General features: G+C 49.8%; 1 protein-coding gene across 2 annotated transcripts in view; it reads right to left on the reverse strand.

Moving 5' to 3' along the window:
* The window catches only part of Pkp1 (plakophilin 1), a 46,445-nt gene extending 34,181 nt beyond the window's left edge, over positions 1-12,264 (reverse strand). For both annotated transcript variants that reach the window (XM_031383967.1, XM_031383957.1), the window contains exons 1-2: positions 11,771-12,264; positions 1,541-1,647 (exon numbers count right to left, since the gene is read on the reverse strand). In XM_031383967.1, coding sequence (XP_031239827.1) covers positions 1,541-1,647; positions 11,771-11,972 — 309 coding nt within the window. In that variant the 5' untranslated portion in view covers positions 11,973-12,264. The remainder of the gene's footprint in view (positions 1-1,540; positions 1,648-11,770) is intronic.
* Positions 12,265-13,806: the final 1,542 nt, after the last annotated feature.

A 13,806-nucleotide genomic window follows, 5' to 3' on the forward strand; every position in this document is an offset into this window, starting at 1 on the left:
GCATGCATATCGTTAGCATGACTATTCACTTGGATCAATAGGTCCAGTTGTTTGCTTTCTGGGGGCTTTACCCAACCCCTTTATTCTGCATCACTAAGGCATTTTCCGAATCTCTCTGGACATGTATTAAAGCCCTTTCGAATCTATGAGTGCTCCGTAAGCTTATTCAGTTTGATCCTATATAAAGTGGTCCAGAAAAAGGACAAGAAATGAATTTGTAGCAGACTGAGTTCATGCATGTCTTTCGTCTGCAATCCATAACATCCATGAGAGATACAGATGAAGAAAGGAAATCAAGCCATGGTAAAAGAACACCAAACTCACAAACCGCCCACTCTCCCCGCACCTTCAGCAGGAACCCCAGGACCTTCCACAACTTGGATTGGCATCTGTGGTCATTTGTTCAAAACAAACCCTGCTGATCCTGTATCCCCTAGAAGACCCAGCTTTGCTTGGAGGCATATCTTTTATCCTGGTTTGTTCAATGTTTTGGGGGCTTCACAAAAGAATTCCCAAGAACAAAGCAGGTCAATGTTGAAATTAGCAAAAAGTAAACAAAAATCATGGAACTTGAAGACTCTGGGAAACCTTGGGCTATGCAGCACCCAACATCCCTGGTTCTGGAATAGGACAAACATGTGCCGATGCACATGACTGTGTCCAGAACACCCAGCACAGTGCTTTGTACAGAGCTCAGCTCCATAGGAACTGTTCAGGAAACAGACAGGAGGGTACAGGGAGTTGGGGAAGACAGAGCCAGAACCAGGATTAAAGGATCTAGAATTAGCTCCATCCACTTTAATTTTTTTTAAACCTTGCGAATGGTCATCTGCTTTTTATGTATACTGACTGCTTCATGCACTCTTGCCAATAAACCCAAGAAGTCTTTGTTCTCTCCGCTTGACTTGTGAGGGACTTGAGTCCTGGAAGTCAAACCCCAGAGACACAAGCTCAGTGAGTGGCAGAGCTTGAATCTGAACCCAAACTTCTCTGACCAGGAAACCCAAGCAAAGCTTTACTCCTAGGAGGTTGCCTTTGTATAAGCTGCTGTGAAGAACATGCTCTGGTCTCAAAGGATTTCTGGGCACTTCTTTGATCACCAGTACATATGAAAAGAGAGAGCACTTTATGATTTTCCTCCAAACCTCTGTCTACCAGGGACCTCCATTGATCACCAGTACTTATGAAAAGAGAAAACACTTCATGATTTCCCTCCAAGCCTCTGTCTACCTCCAGACTTCAGACTTCTCACATATCCTGATCAAGTCAGAAGAACTGAGAAATAGACTCTTAACATTCTTTCTCTAAAATGTTCTCATGAGATACTCAAGAAATACCCAATCAGCATCAAAGGCGATTGCACATAGCCCCCTACGAGGCAGTGGCCAAGCCGACGGCCCTAGTCAGACCTGCAAGCCTGACTCACTCACTGAAGTCTGCATTCCTCTTTTTGAGCAGCCAGTGAAAGCTTTCTCTATCAGGAACCCCAGACCATGCCCACAGACATTCCAGATCTTTCAGGATGGACGCAGTTCCTTACCGGATATCCCCACGAGCCGTTCCCTGCCTGGAACTTGGAGAAGTAACTGGTTCTGCTCGTGGTGCCGTAGTTGTTGTAATTGTCAGCCAGCCCATCATACATGGAACCTGGAGGGCAGAGAAGGAAGGTTAGGACGGGGATGACCATCATCTTCACCCATTGCTGTTCCCGTGGTATCACCCATAGCCAGGTCCACCACCTCTGTGGAGGGAAACTATCTTGAGTTCCTGCAGAAGGATGGAGAATGGCTTGTTATCTGTTGGCCATGCCATCTCTTTCCATATCCACCATAGCCAGGGCCCACCAAAGAACCAATGCCCCTGGGGGACATTGACACCTACAGGTCAGGAGCTGTCCTGGAGAGCCGTGGAGAACAGCAGTTCCAGTCCAGGGAATCACAAGTCCGTGCTCCACAAAGAGGAGCTGCCCACTTGGGGGAGGAAGGCAGGATCTCGACATTCCAGGTTCAGAGCTTCAAGGTCAGAGCCTCACAGCAGTGCAAGCTGTTTAGAGTCCGGACTGTTTCTGTCAGGACTGTGAATGCAAACCTGAGCCCAGCCCCCACAGATGATCGGTAACCTGCCCCTTCCTTCTCCTCTGAGGTCCTCTGGCTGGTAAACGGGGAACAATGATCAACCTCAAAGGGCCAGTGAGGATTAATTAATGTTTTCACAGTGCTTGGAGACCCACAAATGACAGGCTCTGCGGGAGGACAGAGTGTCATTAGGGTTATTAGCGGGCGAAGTGGCTTTGAATCACAGAAAGCAGGCTGGATTTGGGGTTTGAGCAGGAACCCATCTTCCTTCTCTCTTTCTCAGAATGGAGGGAGTGAGGGTGGGGGGGTTGAAAGGGGAGGGGGCATCAACCTCAACCAAGCTGGTCTGTTTGAGATCCTAATGCCATGAAACATCGGTCGCAGTGACATAGCATTCCCCATGATGAATCTGTCTTCTCTCCTGAGCAATACCCCTCATATTCCATACATCTCTCAAAGCCAGGGACAAGTCAAGGGCTTCAGCAGCCCTGCTCAGAGCAACCATTCTAATCTATCCTGCTGCTGTATCCCAGGTCATGAGCTACCTGGTGTCCTGCTTCCTTGGCTACATTGGAAGCTCCATGAAGGACAAGCCCATGGTTCTCTGGCCTTTGTATCCATAGCAAGGCTTGCTCACACTCATTAAATGTAGCCTCTGGGAGTAAAGGTGAGCAGGCGGGTGAGCACCTTCCAAGAGGGATGCTCATTCCTTCCCTCTAAGGTGATATGTGGAATCCCCGACCTGAATCCCTGTCTAAGGAGGAGGGGTGGACCTTGACCTCCCCTGACATTAACCCTTCCCCTTCAGCCAAGCCACCCAGCTCTAGGTCATTTTCTGAGAAGTAGATTGTCTGAATTAGGAACAAGAAGAAGAGAGACAGTTCAGAATTGGGCCAGCATCCTGCTTAGGGCCATCTCCTCTGTCCAAGCATGAGACCTATAAGAAAGGGCTTTCCTTTGACTCCAATTCCTCTTCTTGGAGGGTGGACAGAACATAGGAATATTGGCTGTGGCAGTTCGCCCCAGAAGCTTAAATATGTTAAAATTGGTCCTGGCCTAGCTCATAAACTCTCTCTGAGCCCCAGCTTCTTTTTTTTTTTTTTCTGCAAAAGTCTCCTATTCTGTATCTTAAATGGTCCATACACTTTGAGAGCTTCATGGCTATGGAATTATAGTGACATGCGTCTGATGCATCCAGAGAAACTTCTCTAAGATAAGGCTCAGTTTTCATGGGCTGACAACTGAGATTGACCCCGCCTCCTCTGCCTCCTACCTCAGGGTCATCCCAGAAGTTCTCCATCCATAGAGCCCAAAGATCCCACCCCACAGGGCCCAGGTCCATGCCTTCCCCTAAAAATAAAGTACTAGGATTCTGCCCCATCCACAAAGCTTCTGACTTACTCCCAGCCCTCTGCAGGCACGGTAAGTTTGCTCCTGACCCTCTCCCAAGTGCAGCTGCTCCTCTGGAAAAACCGTGTGCTATAAGGAACAGGAGGACGCCTATGGGCTTGGTCACTAGAGAAGAGGGTCCCAGCCAGGCACAGATGCAATCAGGGCTCCAAGGAGCTGACATCCAGGTCTCAATCGCCTTGAATTAGTCCGTGTCTGTCATCTCCTCTAAAGCTTGGCAGGCCAGTGTCTACTTGGCTCTCATCTCTTGAGCAGGCATTTCTCCCCAAAGGGCAGGTAAGGGTCAGCCAGCTACTTCCAGATGGAAACTCTAAGGTGGTGACAGATACTTCAACGAAGGCCTGGGGAGGCCTTCTACTTTAAGAACCATCTCCTGGAGGCTCCCACCCAGGCCTCCACCCCAGTGAGAGGGAATATACCAGCATGACCTGATTCCTGTAGGTCATATGAAGATTCTCTCCTTTCCATGCCCTTCACAAGCCTGGCTGTCCTCTTACACATACTCCAGGGGGAAGTAGGAACCATACCACAGAGACAGAAATGGCCGTGTGGACACAGGGACAGATGGAAGCAGAGGCTGTGATACTCTATTCTCCCCAGAGCTAGTCCCCATGCCTCCAAGTGACTCAGGCGAGAACCTGCTCTGGGCATAATTCTCACTTGCTTGGTTCCTTCCAGGCAACCTCAGTAGGTACCCTTTAAACCCTAGCTGCAATTAGGGAGCTGCCTGGATCCCTGCGAGAGGGAGGCAGCTATGATGGCGGCCAGCACAGCTCTTGTTGCAGAAGATCGAGATACAGCTGTAGGGGTGGCAAAGGTGGGGAGGAATCTAGAGAGGTGACCCATCCGGAATCATGCCTAGCAGAGGAATGGGGATAAGGAGGGGGGAGCATGTCTGTAACTGTACTGTTCTCACACCTTCCTCTCTCCTGACCCCAGGGTGCCTGGATGGGAAGCTCTGACCCCCTAGAAAACAGCAAAAACACAGTGCTCCTCTGCAAGTGTAACCATGACTGTTCACTCCCCTCCTGGTCACTCCACTTCTAACGCCTGGGAAGCTTTCCTTGGCTAGCCATACTTGTATCTGCTGCCTAGACAGCTCATGCCAGTACTATCTCTAGCACCTTTTATACTCCAGCATCTTTACACTCAAGGCCAGAATCATAGCTCTGCTTTCCTAGGAATCCTGCTCACAAGACACTGCTCTAGCTGTCACTTGGCCAAACTGGTCTGAGCTGGACATTTTGGGGCCACTTTTCCTTCCCTGTCCGGCCAGCCCTGTGGGAAAGGTACTCTGGTACCTAGAGGCTCAACATCCCCCTTTAATGCCAAATGAGATTAGAGTCTTAGAATTCTATCAACCAGGGGTTCCTCTACCCCAAATATTCTTTGAGGGTTGTGTCAACCGGAACAAGAGGGGAGGCTGGAATGAAATTACAAATGCCCAAGTCCATGTCCTTGAGAAGACTCTTTATTGTGGGAATGGAGGTAAGGAGAGAACATCCGAGCATCCAGTTACCCCTCAGAATCATACTGTCCTTCCTGACAAGCGTCTGCCTTCCCACTGTTCATTGGTCATGAACAAAACAATGCTGGCTCCTTAGTGAAGCTGGCAGCCATCTCCACATGGGCATCATCATCAGGACACATCTGCCTACGCACGGAACCCAACGCCTTAGAATATCAAAGAGTTTCCCTGATCTACAAGCAGCGTAGAATGTCAACAGAGAATTCCACTGGATGGAGCCATGTCAGACAGTCTCCTATTGTATAGAGGACAGTCCTCCTGTGCTCATTTTCTGTTCCACATCTTCGATGGGGCTGGCTGCCTTTCTTGTGTCATATGGGCAACCCAAGCTTTCATAGCTACAGAATCTTTGAAAGGCAGTTAGGCATGGGAGGGGCCACTTATCCTTTTCCACTCTCAAGCTTTCAAACAGTCACACCCACAGCTCTTGAAGCATTCCTTCTCTTCTTGAGCCAACCCCCTGTCTACATTTAATACTCGGCTCAAAAAGTAAGCTACAGATGTTTCCACCAATCTCTCTCTCTCTCTTTTCCTCCCTTTCTCTCTTTCTCTCTTGAATATATATATATATATATATATATATATATATACATATGTATATATATATATTCTTTACCCACACATCTTTTAACACTCCAAACCTCTATCACAACAGCAGGAGACCTGGGTCCAATGGCTGCACTTACTCTATCTATGCTGGCTGGTACATTTCTTGGAGTGTGGGGTCTGTACAACTGTGCATATGAGTGTCTGTGTGTCTGTGTGCCTGTGTGCCTGTGTGTCTATCCATCCATGCACCTATGCATACCCTTCTTCCAGAAAGCTGGGGGCTCTCTAAGCGAGGGGTTCTGTACTTAAACTAGATGCACCTCATCTCCATCCCCAGGATAAGCTTCTCTATCACAACGGTCCTCAGGACAAGGCCTGCCTGGCTTAACAGGCAGCCCTCAGGGGTAGACGGCTCCTGCAACTCCTCCATTTCCCTTTTCTCAATCCTTTCTCCTTTGCTAAGCTGTACTTGTCAGAAGGAAACCTCTCTGGAAGTCTCTATCTATCCCCATAAGGCTGACACGTCTTCTTAACTTCTATACCTAAGTCAAGCTCTCATCTGTTCCTCAGTATAAAGAACTTGAGAAAGAAGTCTTATAATCTTTCAGCTTTGGAAAGGTCCTTACCCATCCCTGCCCCAGAGCTCTCTCCATCTATAGAACCCAAGGGAAGACACACAGCAAGAGGAATTTAAATGAGGCAATAGAGAGAACTCCTTGGAAGACACATGTGAAACACTATCCCCAAAAGATATTCAAGAGTGGGAAGGAATCCCACTCTCATTGTGTGAAAAGATTGAGGATCCCAGGAGGACTTGCTCTAGTCTGCTCCCTGAGCCTCTCCCCGGCCACAGGGAGCAAGGACCAATGCTTTTCCTCCTCCGTCATTCCCAGGATCCCAGGAAGAGCAAAGAGTTCAGAACAACTTCATCAAGCACTCTCTGCCATGGTTCTCGGCTTTTTCCTGGGCGTATGCATACAACAGAAAGGCCCAAACATACCATCCGCCCTCGTTAGGCACCCTCTCCTCAGCCTCATAAGGCTCCTGCAGGCTTTGCTGAGCAATGGTTAAAGCCAGCTCTGATGGTGCCTGTTCTATCTGACAGTACCTGTGTGGCTTCAACTGAACCCACGGCATGGGTAGAACACAGGCCCATGCAGTGGAACAGGCCTGGGATAGGCAGCGTGGTAGGAAAGAGTAGGAAAGTGTTAGAGGGGAACTCAGCTGTGGTCAGGAGTAAAACCCATCATGTAGGAACCACTGCTCTAGGGGAGCAAGCACTGCTCTAGGGGAGCAAGCACGAGTGAACAGTATGTCAGGTACAGGGATTCCTTGTGCTGGTCCGATATGAGTGAAGGGGTGGGGACTGGGATCCTAATTCTGAACTTTGCTACATGGCAGAATCCGTGAATGAAGGTTTTAGACTGCTAACTTTTAGATTGACTAAATCAGAACCACAGATAGCAGGACACAGGCACTTGTTTTCTAAAAATAGGATTTTTGACCAGGTAGTGGTGGCGCACACCTTTAATCCCGGTGCTTGGGAGGCAGAGGCAGGGGGATTTCTGAGTTCAAGGCCAGCCTGGTCTACAGAGTGAGTTCCAGGGCAGCCAGGACTACACAGAGAAACCCTGTCTCAAAAAACAAACAAAACAAAAACAAAACAAAAAATTAAAATTAGGATTTTTATAAACTGCACCTAAATTTGAGATTAGGTGACAAGAATTTTTTTTTTTGTAGACTATCTAAGATATTTACTAGACAGACACAACTACTTAAGTCTTAAGTCTTTTTGAAAGACAGCCGCAGGCAGTTTGGTCGAAATCTTTACAGAGGGAGAGAATTATAAATCTGTTTCCGAAGGGCACAAAGCACTTTTGATATGCTCTTACCCAATTCCTAACCCTGCAGAGGCCCAGAGAAAGGTATTGACTTGTCCAAGGCTGCATAGAAGAGAATAGTAACAGCCAAGCTGGGCTCCTGCCACACACAGCACAAGCTGCAAGGGGTGGTGTGTGTACATGCCTATGCCATGTGCTAAGTGTGTATTTGTAGATGTGCATGCACAGGATGTGTTGTGTGTATATCTGTGAATAGATGTGTGTGGCAAATGCATGTATTCATAATGTAAAATACATGTGTGTATACATATATGCATGTGATAAGTGTTTGCATGCAAGTGTATGTTCATGTGTTCAGTATTTGTGTGTGTGTGTGTATGTGTGTGTGTGTATCGTGTATGAGTATGTGTCACATGTGCATATATGTGTGTGCATATATGTGTATATTCATGTGTATTTTAGTATATGTATATATGTAATTGCACATGTCCATGTGCATAGAGTAACTATATGTCGACAACATACATATCCATGTGAAGAATGTATGTACATGTATATAACACACTCCTATAAAGAGTATCAGTAAGGATATTTGACATCCTTCCCTTCTGTTATGCTCAAACATCATATACCTTCTAGAAGCCCCAGCCCATCACAGAAACCCTTTTCAGATTCTTAAGGTATTTGCAGTTTGGGCAGGCAGCCCCCCACAGGGTTACCTGGCAGTGTGGCCACCACTCCCATATCCTACCCTCCAATAGATTTTTGCAAACTCTGCCAGGGAGCTGAGCAGAGGACAGGATCCAGGAAAACAAACAGCGTTTGCTACGAAACGCCCTGGGATACTCCACATTTTTGCATGTGTTGTAACAGGTCAACAGAAATATTGGCTAAAACCCCAACTTCAAGCCAAGATACATGGTAAAGAAAGAGAATTGGTTCATTTGAAGTTTAATTAGTATGTTTTGCCTCTGGAACAAGCTTAAACACAAACGCCCTTTAGCATCTCTCATCTCAGCTTGGTGCCTGAGAAAACAACCCCACAGTGATGTCTACCCCACAGTCTGTGGCCAGGAAAGGGCAGCTTTCGAGGGTGGAATGAACAGAACCTTCCTCTGGCAGGGGTTCACGCTGAGACACAGACAAATACAAACACGCAAGTCACCAAAGGTGCTCAGGAGCGGGCATGAGACTGCAGAGCCTGAACAGGCGGGAAACTTGGAGGGTGAGCAGGCACCTCCCCAAATCCAGCCAAACCCCAATCTCTGCTCACAGAGGAGTAAAGGTTCTGTGCTTTAGTGGGAAATGCCCACTGAAGGGAGAAGGAAGAAGTTCTGGCCCGAGATGGGGACTTAGACTCACAGACCATTAAGCATCCTGCAGTTCAAACACTGGTCATGTTAGACACTTTGGAAGAAGGAAGAGAAGAAAGTGCCCTTTACGAAACTTTGTGTGTGATCTGTGTGTCATGGTGGCCGTTGTTGAGTCAAATGAGATATGGGATAAGCTGTAGGGAGGGATTCCAAATGGGGAGGACACATCTGAAAGGCAACTATTTGTCAGTTCTTCACTCTAAGAAACACCAATACTCCATAGCAAAAATCTCTTGTTGAACAGATTTCACACACACACACACACACACACACACACAACCACCACCACCACCAGTTGTTTCTTATTTCCCACATAGTTAGGAGGACAAATACTTGACACTGTGATACACAAAGGGACCCTGAGCACACAGGAGAGCTACTTCATGGACAGTTCCCTTGGGTAGATAGAAACCTCCCTCTATATGGTCTTTGGCCCTCTTGGGGACTTCATGACCAAGTTGAAGGATCTGGCCTCCAGTGCATAAGGAGGGAATAGGTAGATATGTACATTAAAATGGTGCCAGCTTCCTTATCCGGCCATCAACAGCTCAAAGCCCTCTTCCTAAAGAGAAGAGGGTGATAAGGGTGGGCCTGATAGACGAGGGTCTGAGGAAAAAAGAAAAACCTCTTCTAAGTGCCCCGGCCACTGGTTAAGTTTCGCCTGGCTGTTCACCAGGAGCACAAGGAACAGTGGCCATTTTGCCAAGCCACCCCTTGGGTGGGGCCAGCCTTCTTTAGAGTATGGGTTCTAACAAAGAGGCTCCGGATAGGAGGCAAGGAGCTCCAGACCCTATTGAAACCAGTGTTCCGTTCCAGGAAGAAGATTATGTGAGAATTCAGCTGTCCAGGGAGCAGAGAGACCTTCTGCAGGCTGCCAACTGGTCTCTGACAACATGGAAAGCACCAGAAGAAAGGGAGTTCAGAATGGTTGAACAGCAGACACGAAGAGGACAGAGAAATCTGAGGAAAACAAAGCCAGATGAACCAGACACACCAGCTCCAAGTGCCCTAACCGCCTATTCCTGCTGGGAGAACTGGTCCCCTTTGGGAACCTCCCCAGAGGCTGAGGTTAGAGCAGACACACCTACAGGGCCAGTCCCAGGAGAGTTTCTGGACAAATATGCATTAGGAGGCATCAGGGTCAGCCCTAAGCCTTCACCTGGATGAATCCCCTTGGGGGACCTTTGGCAGAGACATCATCAGATGGCTACCCACAAAGCCCAAGCTAGAAGCAGCACTTTGAGATGACACATGTCAGGGAACACCCTGATAGGTAGGGAGAAGGGATCTTTGGGCCCTGAACAAAGTTTGGGGTTTTCCTGGCTCTAGGGAGCTGAGACGGTAGAGCAAGGGGGAAGGTAGGGGGTGGTGGTGGAGGGTGGTAGGTGGGGTGGGGTGGGGAGTTGGGGGTGGTGGGAAGGGACAAGGTTAAGCACTAAGCAGAGAAGAGTGGGTGGCCACAAGCTGTGCCCCTGGCTGTGGCTCCAGGAGGCCCTTTGTCACTCCAAACCTGCTTTCAAATGAAGCCAGTGAGCAGTAACAAAGGCAGTAAATAAAAGGGGAGTTAGGCAAGGGAGTGCACATCTGTTAGGAGAGAAGCCAGGTGCCCAGACAGGGGCAAAGGGCACAGAGAACAGCAAAGCTTTTTGGTGTGGGAGGTGGCTGAGCCTGCCAACGGCCATTTTCTCTTCCTTCGTTCTACCAAGGGGTCACTAGGGAACTAGGAGAACACATGCCTGGGGCAGAGAGTGTGGGCCCGGGACATGCTGGAGGACTGGCAGAAGTCTATTTCCTTTGTTTTCTTCCTTGTCCCTTGCTAACCCCCTCCCCAGGTCTCTGTATCTCTGTAAGTGTACCCTGTTTGACCTGGACTTTTATTAGCATTTTACTATCAAATTTGGCTAAATAATAAAAATAAATGCATTCAAGTTTTGCTAATGATATTTGATAACCAAAGGTTGGGATATATTTCTTACTGGGAATCTTTTGTATGAAAATTTTACTCTAAAATTCCCCCCTTTAACGCCTTGTCAAGATACACTCTCTACCTCCAGCTTCGGGCGGGGTGGGGGGGGAGGCGGGGGGGGGGGGGGGGGGGGGATCTGGTCCCTTTCTCCTGGCTTCCCCCAAACTGGGGCTCACACGACCTGGGGTTGGGGAGGACAGGACTAGAAGCCCAAACTCATGGTGGAGTGGACTCAGTTGACACTGGGAGTGTTTCCACCCCCCACCTGAATCCATTTCCGGTTTGACACTATTTTCTATTTAAGCTGGGTCAAGGGAAGGGGGCTCTGTATTAAGGATTAGAGAAAGAGAGCGAGCACCCAGACCTCCTTGTTATGGGAGCGCCGGCCCTATGATAGTCTCCTAGTCAGATTTGCATCATTGCTTTGCTTAGAGACTCCATGTAAAATAGCAGAGGATCCCAGGGACTAATGAGGGGGAGGGGGCGCTCCCTGACTCCCCATCCCACAATGCCTCTCCTGAACCCAAACTCCTTCCCAGTAACTCAGTCGCTCCCTCCCCTCCTTCACACACTGCCTTCACTAGGGTTGTGGTCCCTCTCCACCTGGGTGCAAGGCAGGTTCTGATGATTACAAAGGAAGGTGAATGAAAGGATGTGGGGAGAGAGGTAGGCGAGAGCACCTGGGTCTGGAACGTCAGGACAGACACTTGAAGATAATCGGAGGCTGGTACCCCTGAAGCAGGATTGGGAAAAGAGAGCCATCTGGATTCAGGACTCGAAAGTTACTCCCAGCTGTGTTCCCCCAAGCGACCGACCCATCCTGACCCACAGCGTGCCATCACTCTTCAGCAGCAGGCTAGCTGGGGGCGGCCGGGTCCACCCTGTGGCAATGGTCTGATTGCTGGGATGCGGGCACTTTTCACAGACCCCGTCGGGGCGGGCTGACACTCAGTCCCCAAGGGTGGACGGAAGCGCGTCGGGAGAGACGCACCATCCCCAGGGCGCCAAGCGCGAGCGCGCGCCTTTACCTCGGTTGGAGTGACTCAAGGTGGACGACTGCGACGACTTGGACTTCTGCCGTTTGACGGTCATCATCACCTGCTCCTGCACGCGCTGCCTGCCCGACGTGCCGGTCTTCATCTTTTGATCAGAGGGCAAAGCGAGCGTGGAGTTGTCCTGGTCCTGGAAGCATTCGTACGCCAGCGCGGTCTTGAGCGGCGAGTGGTTCATGGTGGCGGGAGGCGCGGGGCCAGGGGAGCCGAGAGGGCGAGCGCAGGCCAGGGGAGCCGAGAGTGCAAGCCGGGGGTGCGAGTGAGCGCGTGTTCTCCTCTCTCAGCGGCTCCCTATGGCCATAGAGCGATGGTCCGCGTGAGAGCTCCCGGCTGCTGCTCCTGGCGCCTCCGCCCCGGCTAGTCCCTCAGTAGGCACTGGCCGGACCCGCCCTCCGTCAGACAGGATATACCACCCCTGCCCTGCGCCACCCACTCCGCACGCCGCCGCTCAGACGCGAGCTGCAGGGCACTGCGGCTGCCAGGAGGGCGCTGGGGCGTGTGTGCAGGGCGGCGGGGAGTGCCCGGTGTGCTACGCTCCCAGGCTCGCCCTTCCTCTCTGAGTGACGACGTGAGGTCCAGGGGAGACGCCCCTGGGTTCTGCTTCTGCTGGCTCCAGGAGAAAGTGTGTGCTCAGCTAAGGACCGACCGGGGACCTCTGTCGAGGAAAAGGGAACTTTTCTAGCTCAGCTCCCCTCATTTCCCCCACCCCCGAGCCCAGTAAAGCGAGGTGACCCTCAAGCACTATCCCTTGGGGGCTCTCAGGCAGATGGCTGATGGCTCATGGGCCAAATAGAGTGCTTTCCACTCCGAGGCAGTCTTTAGCTTGAAGGGAGTGAAGTCTGGGGCAGTGGCAAGGCAAGACTTAGAAAACAAAACAACCAGCAAAGTAACACTCTGTCACTTATGTGTGTTTATACTCCCAGCAAAGAAATCGTGTCAACAATGGACAATTCTCTGAAATGACATATACTACCCCCACACCAATGCCTGACATCCAATGGATGGAAAAGTTAAGATAAACACTAACTTGAAACCTACTCAGACTCTTACTGAAAACCTGGAAGCTGCCTCATCCCTAAAACCCCCCACTATGTGCCAGGGTCGGTGTGTGTTCTCCTCTATGTGCACACAACCTTGGGATGTGTGTGTGGGGATGTTTCAAGCATGCGGCACCCTCCTGAGCTATGGAGGGAGGCCAGCTGAGTCCCCTTAAACGCTCTTTGATGGCAATCTTTCTTAAAGGCGTTACACCCTGCATTGCCCACGGAAGCAAGCGATCCTGGAAATATTTTATGCGTTTCTTGATGCCTCGACTTTCTGGTTCCGGATATCCACCACTGAAGTGCGCAGCCGTGACCTCTTGTCAGCTTAGGTTGAGGGTCTCAGTGACTGAATACTGTCGGTCTTGCCTTCGGGTGTAGCTGTAGCTCAGAGCTTGGGGAGTCCTTTGCAGCTTGCTCCTTTAATCTGCAGAGGAAGGGGAAATTACAAAGTAAGACCGGTGGCTACTTATGCATCAAGAAACTGCCAAGGAGACTGACTGCAACCACCACATAATGGTCGGTCGCCTCTCTTCCAGAGAAGTGGGTGCCACATTCAGGCAGCTCGACTGTTCCCCAGACTCACAGGAACCTCCCACTCAGCAGGTTGTAGTAAAGCAGACCTTAGCTCTCTCTAGAAACAGTGTTATACGTGAGGGTTGTGTTCTTAAAACAAACAAACAAAAAACCCCAAATCCTTAAGAGAGGTGAGCCCAAACATGCCATCGTTAGTGACTGAAGGGAAACGCCTTCAATCCGTTGTCACCACCACACGTTGTGAGATTCTGCATTCAGCCACAGACTGTTGGGCACACCACAGCCTGACTCCATACTTCAATAGTAAGAAGAAAGGCAGCCTGCTCCCGTAAGTGACCACGTCTCTCTTCTAACCAGGTCTGGTGGCTCCTAGGCCACTGCTTGTCCTTCCCACTACCCAGCCTCTCTTAAAAGTCCTATAAAATGGGCATTAAA

Source organism: Mastomys coucha, unplaced genomic scaffold (assembly GCF_008632895.1).
Source record: "Mastomys coucha isolate ucsf_1 unplaced genomic scaffold, UCSF_Mcou_1 pScaffold1, whole genome shotgun sequence".
NCBI lineage: Eukaryota > Metazoa > Chordata > Mammalia > Rodentia > Muridae > Mastomys > Mastomys coucha.